This window comes from Salvelinus fontinalis, chromosome 14 (genome assembly GCF_029448725.1).
Source record: "Salvelinus fontinalis isolate EN_2023a chromosome 14, ASM2944872v1, whole genome shotgun sequence".
Classification (NCBI taxonomy): domain Eukaryota; kingdom Metazoa; phylum Chordata; class Actinopteri; order Salmoniformes; family Salmonidae; genus Salvelinus; species Salvelinus fontinalis.
The window spans coordinates 19,625,946-19,641,643 of record NC_074678.1 but is presented as its reverse complement, the minus strand read 5'-3'; the positions used below and the strand labels follow the sequence as shown (position 1 = coordinate 19,641,643).

General features: G+C 46.5%; 1 protein-coding gene across 1 annotated transcript in view; it reads right to left on the bottom strand.

Annotated features, from left to right (window-relative positions):
• LOC129869590 (ephrin type-A receptor 3-like) overlaps window positions 1–15,698 on the bottom strand; it is a 152,771-nt gene that overhangs the window by 107,879 nt on the left and 29,194 nt on the right. The window contains exon 3 of the mRNA XM_055944121.1: window positions 13,319–13,979. Within this exon, the coding sequence (XP_055800096.1) occupies window positions 13,319–13,979 (661 nt within the window). The remainder of the gene's footprint in view (window positions 1–13,318; window positions 13,980–15,698) is intronic.

Genomic DNA, 15,698 nt, shown 5'->3' with positions numbered 1-15,698 from the left:
ACACACACACACACACACACACACACACACACACACACACACACACACACACACACACACACACACACACACACACACACACACACACACACACACACACACACACACACACACACACACTCATACACACAGCTCTCCCTAAAGTGATGACTGGACCGAGGAACTAACTGCATCCTTGGGTCAGATAGTTTCCTGGCTGGTGGAGACAGATGGAAAGATCTAGTTTATTCTGTGATCTGTTCATTCCTCCACAATGCAGCTTGACGGTGACATTTTCTGCTGATTGGTGTGACACCACCACACTGTCATGTTGAGAGAGACATGACCTCTCACCATGGAGCAGACATCATGTCTCTCTCACTTTCTCCCTCTCTCCCATGGCTCAAACTCACTGCCTCTGTTCACACACAGATCCCAGTGGAGTGTTACCTACAAACCTGATTAAGACATAGGAGACAACAATATACACAGCACACTTCATACAGCGAGGTCAAGGACACACACATCTCAAGCTGCAGTGAGTTGGAAGTGGGGGTTGACGGTGTCAGCTGAGGTATACAGTACTGTAGAATGTTACTTCTGCTCCCAGCTCTCAATCTGTAACTCTGCTGTACATGCTGACTGATGATTGTTGAAACGTCAACCTAAACCTGACATCGCTCTGCGTCATTTCCTGCTCGTTGCTAACTTCAACATTTCTCCATAACCACAGGCATTAACACCCCGTTCCAGAAACATGTGAAAGCAATACACAGGCAACACACAGCAGCCACACAGGCCTCATAGCTGTACAGGCAGAACAAGATACACAGGCCTCATAGCTGTACAGGCAGAACAAGATACACAGGCCTCATAGCTGTACAGGCAGAACAAGATACACAGGCCTCATAGCTGTACAGGCAGAACAAGATACACAGGCCTCATAGCTGTACAGGCAGAGCAAGATATACCAGCCTCATAGCTGTACAGGCAGAACAAGATACACAGGCCTCATAGCTGTACAGGCAGAGCAAGATACACAGGCCTCATAGCTGTACAGGCAGAGCAAGATACACAGGCCTCATAGCTGTACAGGCAGAACAAGATACACAGGCCTCATAGCTGTACAGGCAGAACAAGAAACACAGGCCTCATAGCTGTACAGGCAGAACAAGATACACAGGCCTCATAGCTGTACAGGCAGAACAAGATACACAGGTCTCATAGCTGTACAGGCAGAACAAGATACACAGGCCTCATAGCTGTACAGGCAGAGCAAGATACACAGGCCTCATAGCTGTACAGGCAGAACAAGATACACAGGCCTCATGGCTGTACAGGCAGAATAAGATACACAGGCCTCATAGCTGTACATGCAGAACAAGATACACAGGCCTCATAGCTGTACAGGCAGAGCAAGATACACAGGCCTCATAGCTGTACAGACAGAGCAAGATACACAGGCCTCATAGCTGTACAGGCAGAGCAAGATACACAGGCCTCATAGCTGTACAGGCAGAGCAAGATACACAGGCCTCATAGCTGTACAGGCAGAACAAGATACACAGGCCTCATAGCTGTACAGGCAGAACAAGATACACAGGCCTCATAGCTGTACATGCAGAACAAGATACACAGGCCTCATAGCTGTACAGGCAGAGTAAGATACACAGGCCTCATAGCTGTACAGGCAGAACAAGATACACAGGCCTCATAGCTGTACAGACAGAGCAAGATACACAGGCCTCATAGCTGTACAGGCAGAACAAGATACACAGGCCTCATACCTGTACAGGCAGAGCAAGATACACAGGCCTCATAGCTGTACAGGCAGAGCAAGATACACAGGCCTCATAGCTGTACAGGCAGAACAAGATACACAGGTCTCATAGCTGTACATGCAGAACAAGATACACAGGCCTCATAGCTGTACATGCAGAACAAGATACACAGGCCTCATAGCTGTACAGGCAGAGCAAAATATACAGGCCTCATAGCCGAACTACTAATTAGTAACAGTTCTGTCAAAAATCACATAACCTCGTCCCCAGGCTATTGCACACAGCGCATATAAACCTGGTACATCCACAATTCAAAGTAGGCCTTAGTGGAAGTGACCATAGAATTCTATGGGAGTGGCCTACCTTACTGAGTAAAGTATTTGCCATCAATTATTTTAGCGAATCACTCTCCCGGACCAGGGATGCATACCTGTCTCCCTCTTACCTGTCTCGCTCTTACCTGTCTCCCTCTTACACTCCCATGTCTCCCTCTTACCTGTCTCCCTCTTTACAGTCCCCTGTCTCCATCTTACCTCTCCCTCTTACCTGTCTACCTCGTACCCTCCCCTGTCTCCATCTTACCTCTCCCTCTTACCTGTCTCCCTCTTTACACTCCCTTGTCTCCCTCTTACACTCCGCTGTCTCCCTCTTACCTGTCTACCTCGTACCCTCCCCTGTTTCTCTCTTACCTGTCTCCCTCTTACCTGTCTACCTCGTACCCTCCCCTGTCTCCCTCTTACCTCTCCCTCTTACCTGTCTCCCTCTTTACACTCCCTTGTCTCCCTCTTACACTCCCCTGTCTCCCTCTTACCTGTCTCGCTCTTACCTGTCTCCCTCTTATACTCCCATGTCTCCCTCTTACCTGTCTCCCTCTTACACTCCCCTGTCTCCCTCTTACACTCCGCTGTCTCCCTCTTACCTGTCTACCTCGTACCCTCCCCTGTCTCCCTCTTACCTGTCTCCCTCTTACCTGTCTACCTCGTACCCTCCCCTGTCTCCCTCTTACACTCCGCTGTCTCCCTCTTACCTGTCTACCTCGTACCCTCCCCTGTCTCCCTCTTACCTGTCTCCCTCTTACCTGTCTACATCGTACCCTCCCCTGTCTCCCTCTTACCTGTCTCCCTCTTACCTGTCTCCCTCTTACATGTCTACCTCTTACCTGTCTACCTCTTACTTTCCCCACATCCCCCTGTGTCTGTAAGAAAGAGCCTGTCTCCCCCTGTTCTGGGTGAGTGTGAGGTTGTGTCCTGCTGTCATAGCTACACCACTCTCATCCATCTCTGTCACCCCCACCTCTAACCTGCACCCCACCCAGCACTGGGGGTCTCCCTAAATACCCCCCCCCCCCACATCTCTATCTGGAACCCCACCACCCCTCCACCCCTCTCTTTCTACCCTCTCCCTTCTCCTTCTCCCCCACAAAACCTCTCCCGGCCCAGGGATGCATTCCTGGCCTGTAGTTAGCAGCTTTGAAGTCAACAGCACCATAGGAACCAGAGAACCAGAGCCTGCTGTAGAGAGGTACTGCCTGGCCTACTGTCTAGCCCCAAGCCCTGTCAGCCTTTTCTGGAAGATAACCTGATCAAATATTGAAAAAGCCCTCCTCTTGTGTATGGGGCCTGGCCCAGGATCTAGAGACAGACAACACTGGGGCAGGGGCCAGGGGCCCTCACACACACACTGGTGTTGCCTGGAGACTATTGTTCTGTTTTCTCCTCCCAGTGGTCTATTCCTGCTTTACACTGGCTGAATGGAGTCTTTAATAAAACCTCTATGTTTGGGATCTGAACTCTGTGTTATGTACCGTAGACGGCTTCTCTCTCCCTCTGGAGCCCCCCAGCCACTGCAGACTGGAGACAGTGTTATTGCTGTGGGCTGCAAACACTTTAATTAGTTTGCTTCGGTAGAATGGGGTTGAGAGGATTCTCAAAAAGTCAAATATCTCTGGAGGGGTTTGTGCCTGTTGCTGTTTATTTCCTGTGTTTGGGGCGTCTTGCCATCTGCCTTCCCCTCAAAAGCACTCTCACACACACACACACACACACACACACACACACACACACACACACACACACACACACACACACACACACACACACACACACACACACACACACACACACACACACACACACACACACACACACACACACACACACACACACACAGCAGAATACATTCAGATTTAGACTACAGTCACTGTGAGGGATTTATCTGAACTCTGTCTCAACACAAATATGATAGCTGGAGGAGAGTTTCGATCGGACACAGATCACTATCAATCAATCTCCTTTACTTATGCCATGGAGAGTTCCCCTTGGATGTCAGAAATGGTAGGTTTTGGTAATACGGTCTCAGAGTATACCTAAAGCTGTTAACACACTACTGGTACTAGGTTCAGAGTATGTGAAAAGCCTGTCAGATGGTTGTGAGAGAGTATGTGATAGAAGACTAGACCTTGTGGAACCCTGAAATCTGCTGCTCTGATCCAGGCCCATGGTGGAGTCATCTAGGTATATTCTCTGTGTGATCAGGCCCATGGTGGAGTCATCTAGGTATATTCTCTGTGTGATCAGGCCCATGGTGGAGTCATCTAGGTATATTCTCTGTGTGATCAGGCCCATGGTGGAGTCACCTAGGTATATTCTCTGTGTGATCAGGCCCATGGTGGAGTCATCTAGGTATATTCTCTATGTGATCAGGCCCATGGTAGAGTCATCTAGGTATATTCTCTGTGTGATCAGGCCCATGGTGGAGTCATCTAGGTATATTCTCTGTGTGATCAGGCCCATGGTGGAGTCATCTAGGTATATTCTCTGTGTGATCAGGCCCATGGTGGAGTCATCTAGGTATATTCTCTGTGTGATCAGGCCCATGGTAGAGTAATCTAGGTATATTCTCTGTGTGATCAGGCCCATGGTGGAGTCATCTAGGTATATTCTCTGTGTGATCTGGCCCATGGTGGAGTCACCTAGGTATATTCTCTGTGTGATCAGGCCCATGGTGGAGTCATCTAGGTATATTCTCTGTGTGATCAGGCCCATGGTGGAGTAATCTAGGTATATTCCCTGTGTGATCAGGCCCATGGTGGAGTCATCTAGGTATATTCTCTGTGTGATCAGGCCCATGGTGGAGTCATCTAGGTATATTCTCTGTGTGATCAGGCCCATGGTGGAGTCATCTAGGTATATTCTCTGTGTGATCAGGCCCATGGTGAAGTCATCTAGGTATATTCTCTGTGTGATCAGGCCCATGGTGGAGTCATCTAGGTATATTCTCTGTGTGATCAGGCCCATGGTAGAGTCATCTAGGTATATTCTCTGTGTGATCAGGCCCGTGGTAGATTCATCTAGGTATATTCTCTGTGTGATCAGGCCCATGGTGGAGTCATCTAGGTATATTCTCTGTGTGAACAGGCCCATGGTGGAGTAATCTAGGTATATTCTCTGTGTGATCAGGCCCATGGTGGAGTCATCTAGGTATATTCTCTGTGTGATCAGGCCCATGGTGGAGTCATCTAGGTATATTCTATGTGTGATCAGGCCCATGGTGGAGTCATCTAGGTATATTCTCTGTGTGATCAGGCCCATGGTGGAGTCATCTAGGTATATTCTCTGTGTGATCAGGCCCATGGTGGAGTCATCTAGGTATATTCTCTGTGTGATCAGGCCCATGGTGGAGTCATCTAGGTATATTCTCTGTGTGATCAGGCCCATGGTGGAGTCATCTAGGTATATTCTCTGTGTGATCAGGCCCATGGTAGAGTCATCTAGGTATATTCTCTGTGTGATCAGGCCCATGGTGGAGTCATCTAGGTATATTCTCTGTGTGATCAGGCCCATGGTGGAGTCATCTAGGTATTTTCTCTGTGTGAACAGGCCCATGGTGGAGTAATCTAGGTATATTCTCTGTGTGATCAGGCCCATGGTGGAGTCATCTAGGTATATTCTCTGTGTGATCAGGCCCATGGTGGAGTCATCTAGGTATATTATATGTGTGATCAGGCCCATGGTGGAGTCATCTAGGTATATTCTCTGTGTGATCAGGCCCATGGTGGAGTCATCTAGGTATATTCTCTGTGTGATCAGGCCCATGGTGGAGTCATCTAGGTATATTCTCTGTGTGATCAGGCCCATGGTGGAGTCATCTAGGTATATTCTCTGTGTGATCAGGCCCATGGTGGAGTCATCTAGGTATATTCTATGTGTGATCAGGCCCATGGTGGAGTCATCTAGGTATATTCTCTGTGTGATCAGGCCCATGGTGGAGTCATCTAGGTATATTATCTGTGTGATCAGGCCCATGGTAGAGTCATCTAGGTATATTCTCTGTGTGATCAGGCCCATGGTGGAGTCATCTAGGTATATTCTCTGTGTGATCAGGCCCATGGTGGAGTCATCTAGGTATATTCTCTGTGTGATCAGGCCCATGGTGGAGTGATCTAGGTCCATGGAAACAGTCATGCTGAGGGTTTACGACGGAAACAACCCCGGGTCGGGTACGTACGTGCAGGATAACCAGAGAGTGTCCCTGTCACTGATAGAGAAACCAGTGACACACACACACACAGTGAGTCACAGGCTCTGATAGCTTCCACGTGGGAAATGACCTCGCTTTAGGAACAATCTAATTCCAGGTTTTTGCTAACAAAGAGGTGTAATTGGTTCACACTCAAAAATATGCTGCATGAAGTTGACTTCATTATTCAACGCTTTGGATTTTTTTTACTGCATCGGGGAAAGCGTACACAGAGGTTTCGACTTTACAGCCCTCTTCAGTGTGGTCTACCTGTAATACAAAATTAGCCACAAAGAGATACATATTAATTATTGGATATGGGAGCAGGCACGAAGGGCAACTCACAAATCAATGCCCCAGGTGTCTGCTCACCTAAATACATCCCATCAATTCATGAGATAACCCACCAAAAAAGACATCCAGCAAAGATGTTCATAAATAAGTGGGGCCAACTCGTAAATGATATGCACAATCTGATATGGACAGTGCTCTTGTATAACATTGTAAATGACAGTGGTCTCAGGAGGAAAGTGAACATGTGTGTATGTGTGTTATTAAAGGTGAGAGCAACATTCGCTCCTAGCTAAGATGTCAAGCCCTAACCAGTCCAGGTGAAATCACATACAGGCTAACAAATCCCAAAGACACACGTCCACATTACTCCTCACTAGAAAAGCCTTAGTGAAAAGTCCTCTTTGCTGTGAAAACCCTGTGAGACTATGATCTGCCTCTGAATGCACAATTCTCTCTCCAGCTGAGGTTATACTCACACACCGGCCAGTGAGGCTTAGGAGGAGATGGACCCAATGCTGAGCCAGCGTGACAGAGGAGGTTAGAGACGCTAGCAAGAACCACAACACACACACTCTACTGCAAGAACCACTGGGTTGAAGTTCTGGAGCAACTTTATCACTAGCACTAACATGTGCATGTTCTTCTAGAGATGCTGTCACTTATATAACACCAGGACCAAGAATCATAGTGATCTAGGGAGTAGAGTAGGACTGTGTCCATGTGTGTGTGTGTGTGTGTGTGTGTGTGTATGTGTGTGTGTGTGTGTGTGTGTGTGTGTGTGTGTGTGTGTGTGTGTGTGTGTGTGTGTGTGTGTGTGTGTGTGTGTGTGTGTGTGTGTGTGTGTGTGTGTGTGTGTGTGTGTGTGTGTGTGTGTGTTTGCATGTTTGTTTGCATGTGTGTGTGTGTGTGTTTGTGTGTGTGTTTGCGTGTTTGTTTGTGTGTGCGTACTTGTCAATTGAACACCATTTTTTTTACACCGCTCCTCACCCTCTATGCTAATCATTTTTCCTTCTGCTCTATCACACACACACACACACAAAAAGATTCAGGCATGCATGTTAGACTTTGATTCTATAGCTGGGACCATGAGCTATTGGACCAGGCCTGCGTCATTCTGACCCCTACAGCCTATTTGGTCGACTCCAGATTGCTCCAGTCCACTACAGACCGCCGAAGATCACCACAGAGCATTTACTGTGAGTCCATTACAAACTATTTCCAACAAGTTTAGACCAATTCAGAAACCGTTTCAGTCCACCTCAGCGCTCCTCATTGAGGCTGGAAGAAGCACCGGTAGCTCTGGTAGGGTCTGTGCCAGAGTGTTTTAATGTGTGTGTTTTCTTCGAGGCAATCAGTAAGTAATCCATTGTGTTTGAGCGTGTACCTCCAATCAGGTTTGGGGAGTAACGGATTACAAAACAACTGTAACTGGAATATGTTACGATACCAGAAAAAATGTTTTAATCAGATTACAGATTACTTCTAAGATTACTTTTAAATTCAGAAAGGATGTGACAAAAAATTGTATTTGACACCTTTCTGTTTTCTCAATGACATTCAAATCAACATTGAAAAAAGGTGCAAGTTTAAGTTTGTTCCACCTGAGCGAGTCTGACCACAAGTCAGAGACCAATAGGATGACACACCAAGTGCGTTTGATGGATCGAGGGAGAAGAGCAGGAATAGGCTTTTGTAGGCTACAGTCCAAGCTACAGAATGTGTTCATTGGTGTGACTGCTGTCGGCATCCAAAGATTATCCAACTTGAATAAACGCTTGGAGGTAAGGACGACAGCAGTGGTGTAGCCTACGGGTAATACGGATATAACTTATTATTAATATCTTCATAGCGCATTGATGTGAATCACACTGCTGCTCTCTCAATTAGATATTTGCGCCTTACGGGTTGTGGTTGTTGTGGATGGCTGTTCACAAATTAATACATGTAAGTGTATTTCAACCCAATAATGATTGAACTCAAGAAATGTAAGCTGGTTTTAAATCATTGTTTTTGCGACCATACGAAAGCAACAGCTGCAGTGCGGATCCCAGCCTACGAAATAGAATCTTGAGGGAGTTCCTCCCTTCTAAACTTCCCTGTGCTATTCTGCTCTATACTGGCAAAAAAAAAATGTCACTTGCATAGTTTTGGGTAGTTCTCAAAGCATGCCATTCCGAGAGCAGCATTTATTTTTTTACTCAAAGCAATGAGCCCAAAGAGTCCTTCATGCCAACACAATCTTAAACAAGAGAGTAGGCTAATAAGTACTTTATTTTTGGATTATGCTCAAGAAAAACTATTTGGCTAATCTTCAGCGCATTCCGAAAGTATTCAGTCCCCTTGACTTTTTCAACATTTTGTTACATTACAGCTGTATTCTGAAATTGATTAAATTACTTTTTTTCCTTATGAATCTACACACAACACCCAATAATGACAAAGAGAAAACAGGTTTCTAGAAATGTTTGCAAATGTATTAAAAATAGAAAACCTAAGTATTCAAACCCTTTGCTCTGAAACTCGAAATTGAGCTCAGGTGCATCCTGTTTCCATTTATCATCCTTGAGATGTTTCTACAACTTGATTGGAGTCCACCTGTGGTAAATTCAATTGATTGGACATGATTTGGAAAGGCACAGATCTGTCTATATAAGGTCCCACAGTTGAAAGTGGATGCAAAAACCAAGCCATGATGTCAAAGGAATTGTCCGTAACGTTCCGAGACAGGATTGTATCGAGGCACAGATCTGGGGAAGGGTACCAAAAAATGTCTGCACCCGGTTGCGATGCAGTGCCTTAGACCGCTGCACCACTCGGGAGGCCCTCAGAACAAGATTATTGACGAAAAACGCTAACCAGCACCTTTTCAGGGGAAAGTAATCTAAAAGTAACTGAAAGTAATCAGATTATGTTACTGAATTTGAGTAATCCAAAAGTTACGTTACTAATAACAAGGTACAGGTAACTAGGTAACTAGTAACTGTAATGGATTACATTTAGAAAGTAACATACCCAACCTTGCCTTCAATGCAACACAAACATGTCAGAGCCTGTATCACTCAAACTAAAGGCCACGTGTATGACTAAGGCCAGTGTGTGACCTCTGTGTGTATGTATTTTCTGTCTTTGTGTCCGCTGTGTTAGGCATGAACTCGCTTGAGCTGGCATTCGGAGAGACACAAACTGCTCAACACACATGAACACACACACACACACGCACGCACGCACGCACACGCGCACGCACACACACACACACACACACACACACACACACACACACACACACACACACACACACACACAATAGTGAGCAGTCTTGCTGTTTGCCTCCACGGCAACACCCCCCCCCCCCCCCCCCACACACACACAGCCTAAAAGAAGACCCAAAACATGCCGAAACATCTACAGATCAAATAATCGCTACACAGTTACAACTCCATAATGACCAGTGTCCATATTGACATAGAGAGCCAGTACTGGCCCATTGTTGTGTTACAGATGATCTGGAGATGGCTAATGAACATCAGTGTTTAGACGAAGAGACCAATCAGTCTCTCCACAGTCATCTAAACCACTTCTAAAGCCAGTGTCAGCCTAGAGGAGGTATCAGTGGGTACTGTAAGAAAAATGTCGATTGCTCTTTCTTACACACACACGTACACATAAACTAAGACAGGGTAGAAACAACAGCTAACATCACATGAGCCGATAGATCTGCACCAATATATTGCTCAGAACTGGGAACCGTGTGTGTGTGTGTGTGTGTGTGTGTGTGTGTGTGTGTGTGTGTGTGTGTGTGTGTGTGCGTGCGTGCGTGCGTGCGTGCGTGCGTGCGTGTGTGCGTGCGCGTGTGCGTGTGCGTGTGTGTGTCTGATAAGTAATAAGGACTAGTGTGTGTGGGGACTGTGTGTCTGGTAAATCCAACAGGAATGTAAACCCTCGTCTCTCTCAGAGGAACTGGCGAACAGCTGCTGACACACACACACACTGTGACACACACATCCGGCTGGATTCTGAGCGGCCTGTGTTTGCTGTTTTAAGCTCAAATTAAGTTTGGAGGACTTACACTGATGGTAAATAGGTGCTAGATCACCTACTCTGGTCCATTGTAACGCCAGAGGACAGTGTCACTCCACTCCACTGGGCGACAATGTCTGTCCACAAAACTGCACTGAACTCCTGTTTGTTACTAGCATGATAAGGTGAGGTGTCTACCCATCATCTCTCTACGGCTGAAGCAGATACAGCCTATTACAAGGTTGAGATCCAGTTAAGTGAGACCCTCCTGAGTGAGGTGACCTTCAGTGCTCAGACAACGTTACATTACTGGCAAAGGACTTTAAGTACATTGAACTTTGCTCTTAATGCTAGCAGACAATGCGTGAATGCACACACACACACACGTGTGTGCACACACAAAGAAACACACACATATACACTGAAACACACCACATATACACCGAAACACACCACATATACACCGAAACACACACATATACACTGAAACACACCACATATACACTGAAACACACCACATATACACATATCCACCACATATACACTGAAACACACCACATATACACTGAAACACACCACATATACACCGAAACACACCACATATACACCAAAACACACCACATATACACTGAAACACACCACATATACACTGAAACACACCACATATACACCAAAACACACCACATATACACCGAAACACACCACATATACACGAAACACACCACATATACACTGAAACACACCACATATACACCGAAGCACACCACATATACACTGAAACACACCACATATACACTGAAACACACCACATATACACCGAAGCACACCACATATACACCGAAACACACCACATATACACTGAAACACACCACATATACACCGAAGCACACCACATATACACCGAAACACACCACATATACACCGAAACTCACTACATATACACTGAAACACACCACATATACACCGAAACTCACTACATATACACTGAAACACACCACATATACACCGAAACACACCACATATACACTGAAACACAACACATAGGCGGCAGCAGGCTAAAGCCTGTGTAGCTGGACGGAGTGTTTGTGTTCTTTTGAAGCCTCACTATAAAAACATCCCTCAGCTTCACACACATTTCTGAACAAACACACAGAGCTATGGAACGGGATAATTATGACAGTTTAATACAATACCCCACATGCTCTACTAAATCCTTCAAATACACTCTGAGGCCTATACAAACACATAAAAACACACGCACGCACGCACGGACACACACACACACACACACACACACACACACACACACACACACACACACACACACACACACAGCAAAGAGAAATGGAAGACGCTGCATCACTTCTCAAAGAAAACACACTCCATGAAATATTGAGTGAATTATAGCAGTAAAGCGTTTCTCTTCATGGGACTCAGAGTTACACACACTGCTAGGAGAAGTAGGTCTGGATACCTAAACATTTCCCTGCGTTAGCCACTCTGCTACCCGCCGCACATTACTCTGGCCCCCCAACACTCATCTGTCTGTTAACACTAGGGGCCTGGTGGACGAGCTGCGCACATGGCCCCTCGCTGTCGCTGTTCATGGGGGGCTGTGTGTGTGTGTGTGTGTGTCACAGAGCAGCTGTCACAGACTGGCGTAACATAAGCCCTTATTAGACCCTTATTAGTCGTCAGTGAAACTAATAAGAGATTGTCAAATACACCCAAACATTCACACTACTCACACTGACAGGAGAGAGAGTGAGAGAGAGAAAGAGAGAGCGAGAGCGCGGCAGGAGGTATTGCCTCACACTACCATTTGTCTGCCTTCCTTTTAAAGGAAAGGAGCTTCTCTCTGTTACCCTTGACACCAGAACTTGACCTATGAGATTGGCTTTGATCTTTCATTAAACTAAACATGACTCATTCATCCTTCCACTCACTCATCCATAGAATAGTGAATGCACAGAGAGTAGATCAATATCTTCACATAGCGCTCAACACAGCACTTTCCCATCTGAAAGGAGAGAAGAGGAGTAGATGGTCTCTTGACGTGTCGGAGCTGTAGTCATTTCTTTGGGCTCCCACTGGAACCAACACACACTATATCACCATATTATAATATCTTTAAACACCATATGATACAACGTTATCTTCTCCAGGCCTATTTCCCAGCCCTGCACCCAATTCAAAACACCCAAAACACCAGCCCAGTAACCTTTCATGACCCAGTCCTCAGCAGCACACACCCTTCTCTCTGATATCCCCTTCTCTCCATGGCCTCCAACAGCAGACACACACACAGAGAACTATGATCCTTCCTCTGTTCTGATGAGGTGAGAGAGGAGGAGCTCACTGATATACAGTAACTACTGCAAGCTGGTCCCTCTACCATATAAAACACAGAGCTCCTCTCGCAACCCTCATACACACATCCCGTATCTGGTTTCTAGTGGTAGAGCAAAGGCCAGAGATGGCCGACAGATATAAGGTGTGTGTACATATGCAGTAGATCAGGAGTTTACCACAGCAGAAACCACGCTTTCAAAACATTACAAGGTACTGTACACACTCAGAGCCTATGTTGAAGTTACTGTATATTTCAGCAATGGAGTGGGAGGGAGGTGAAAGAGAGAGATAAAATAAAGGGGAGAGAGAGGGGGAGAAAGAAGTAGAAAAAGAAAGAAGGAAATGCATTCAGTGAACATTATGACGCTGTGTCTTACCTTGGCAGGAGCTCCCTCTGTCCTCATAGCCAACGTTACACAGACACTTCCCTATGGGTACTAGCCACTCCCCCTCTGTACTACAGTACATACGCGGTGGCTCCTCCTCCTTGGAGTGATTGACACACGAGCCCTTCACCTCCACCAATGACTGAGAGTCCATGGGCACCGTGTCAGGGAAGGAGGCCAAGTTCCTCACAATGAATGGGCACTTCTTAAAGTAGACCCTGACTGACACCAGCGCCACACACGCCCCCACGTCCTGGAACGCCAGGTAGAAGCCCTTCTTGGTAACAGGCCCCACCTCCCGGACCTCCGTGTTGAGCTTCAGGATGCGGTCCCCCAGGTCCATCTGGGTGAAGCTCTCGTCTGCAGCGATGGTGTCGATCTTAGAGAACTGGTGTTCTCTGAAGTGACTGCCCTGGTCCTCATCTGTCTCCATGTACAGCAGGTTGAAGGTCTCCTTGCAGGTCCCCAGGACCAGGGGGATGGAGTTACAGTCTCTCAGGGTGAACTTTAGCTCCACGTAGATCTTCTGGGCCGACTGGCGGGGGATCCAGTTGGTCCTCAGCCAGTTGTTCTGACTGTACTCCATCACGTTACACACCTGGAAGGTCCTGATGGGAGTGTAGTGCTCGTCTACTCCGCTGATCTCCTCCCACTGAGAAGAGAGAGATGGAGGGGCGAGGAGAGAGATGGAGGGGGGAGGAAAGAGAATGAAGTAATTCATTTTCTAAACACACCAGGATACTCATACATCATGTAGTTTAGTCTCCCTGTCCCAGCGGTTAAACATTGAATCAAAGCTGTGATGAATAGGGAAACACTTGAACAATGGTTATTATTGTGGTTAAAGTGACACGTGTTATAATGTATTGCTTTAAATGCCATTATTCTCCATCAGAGTGAGTGGATAAATGAATGGATAAGTATTTCCTACACACAGAGGCCTGCTCTGGGTAAGAGGAACTTTAGTTTAATGATGAACGGAGGGTCTGTGTTTTCTATTACAATAATAGTGATTTATTTGGCAACCAACAGCATTCATAATTTCTCTCCTTTTAACCCTCTCTTTCTCTCTCTCAAGGCCTCTACTAAAGCCAGGTATTCTTTTCATACACGTCTTCCACATATGGAAGTCTCTTTACAGCATTAGAGAGGACTCTTTCTCCTCTTCTTTTCACAGAACTTTAGCTTCCACTCCTAAGAGGAGCAGCTACTCAGCTGCAATCCCTGGCGCAAGGTTAGGAATAAACTTCTCCCTCTCTCTCTGAAAGGAGATCACTGTGGGATGTAGGAACCAGGATTTATACGATTATGACTATTATTACTATTATGACTTTATACCTTCATGTACAGCGATATGATGCAAATTAAAATAGATCAAATTTGACTCAGTGATTGCTCTTTCCGCTAATACTGTCTTAGTATGACTTCCCTCTGGGATGCACACACACTGGAATAAGATAGCACACACACACACACACACACACACACACACACACACACACACACACACACACACACACACACACACACACACACACACACACACACACACACACACACACACACACACACACAGGCATGCCAGTGTGGTTAGAGAGGGAACCAGGGGTTAGAAATGAAATCCAGGTGGCAGCGTGTGTGTGTGTGTGTGTGTGTGTGTGTGTGTGTGTGTGTGTGTGTGTGTGTGTGTGTGTGTGTGTGTGTGTGTGTGTGTGTGTGTGTGTGTGTGTGTGTGTGTGTGTGTGTGTGTGTGTGTGTGAGTGTGAGTGTGTGTGTGTGTGTGTGTGTGAGAGAGAGTTATCCTATTCCAGAGAATGGCTGTGCTTTAAACCAGTGCTGCCAAAACATATGAAAATGTTTATATGATGTGCAGCTCATACACAGGAGAATAGCATATTACATGGACCATCCCCTACCATACATGACATCATTCTGACAAACTTCACCCCCCCCCCCCCCCCCCCCCCCCGCTCCTTTCCACTTTTTCTGCATCCCTCTTTGACACACACACAGCATGAGATGTCATCTCTCAACTGCACAGTCTCTCGCTCCTCTCCAGCTCTGATGATGACAGTGGGCTTGTATAATTATCTCTTTGCAGTACTGATACCAACAAGGGGGAGAGAGGGGGGGGGGGTAGAGAGAGGGAGAGGGATAAAGAGAGGGAGAAATGAAATGGGGAAACTAGTTGGTATGTTTGGCAAAGCCCTAACCCTACACCCATGTGTGCATTGGCTATGAAGCCAGGCCAATGAGCACACACACACACACACACACACACACACACACACACACACACACACACACACACACACACACACACACACACACACACACATACACACACACACACACCTCTGGCAGCGGGGCA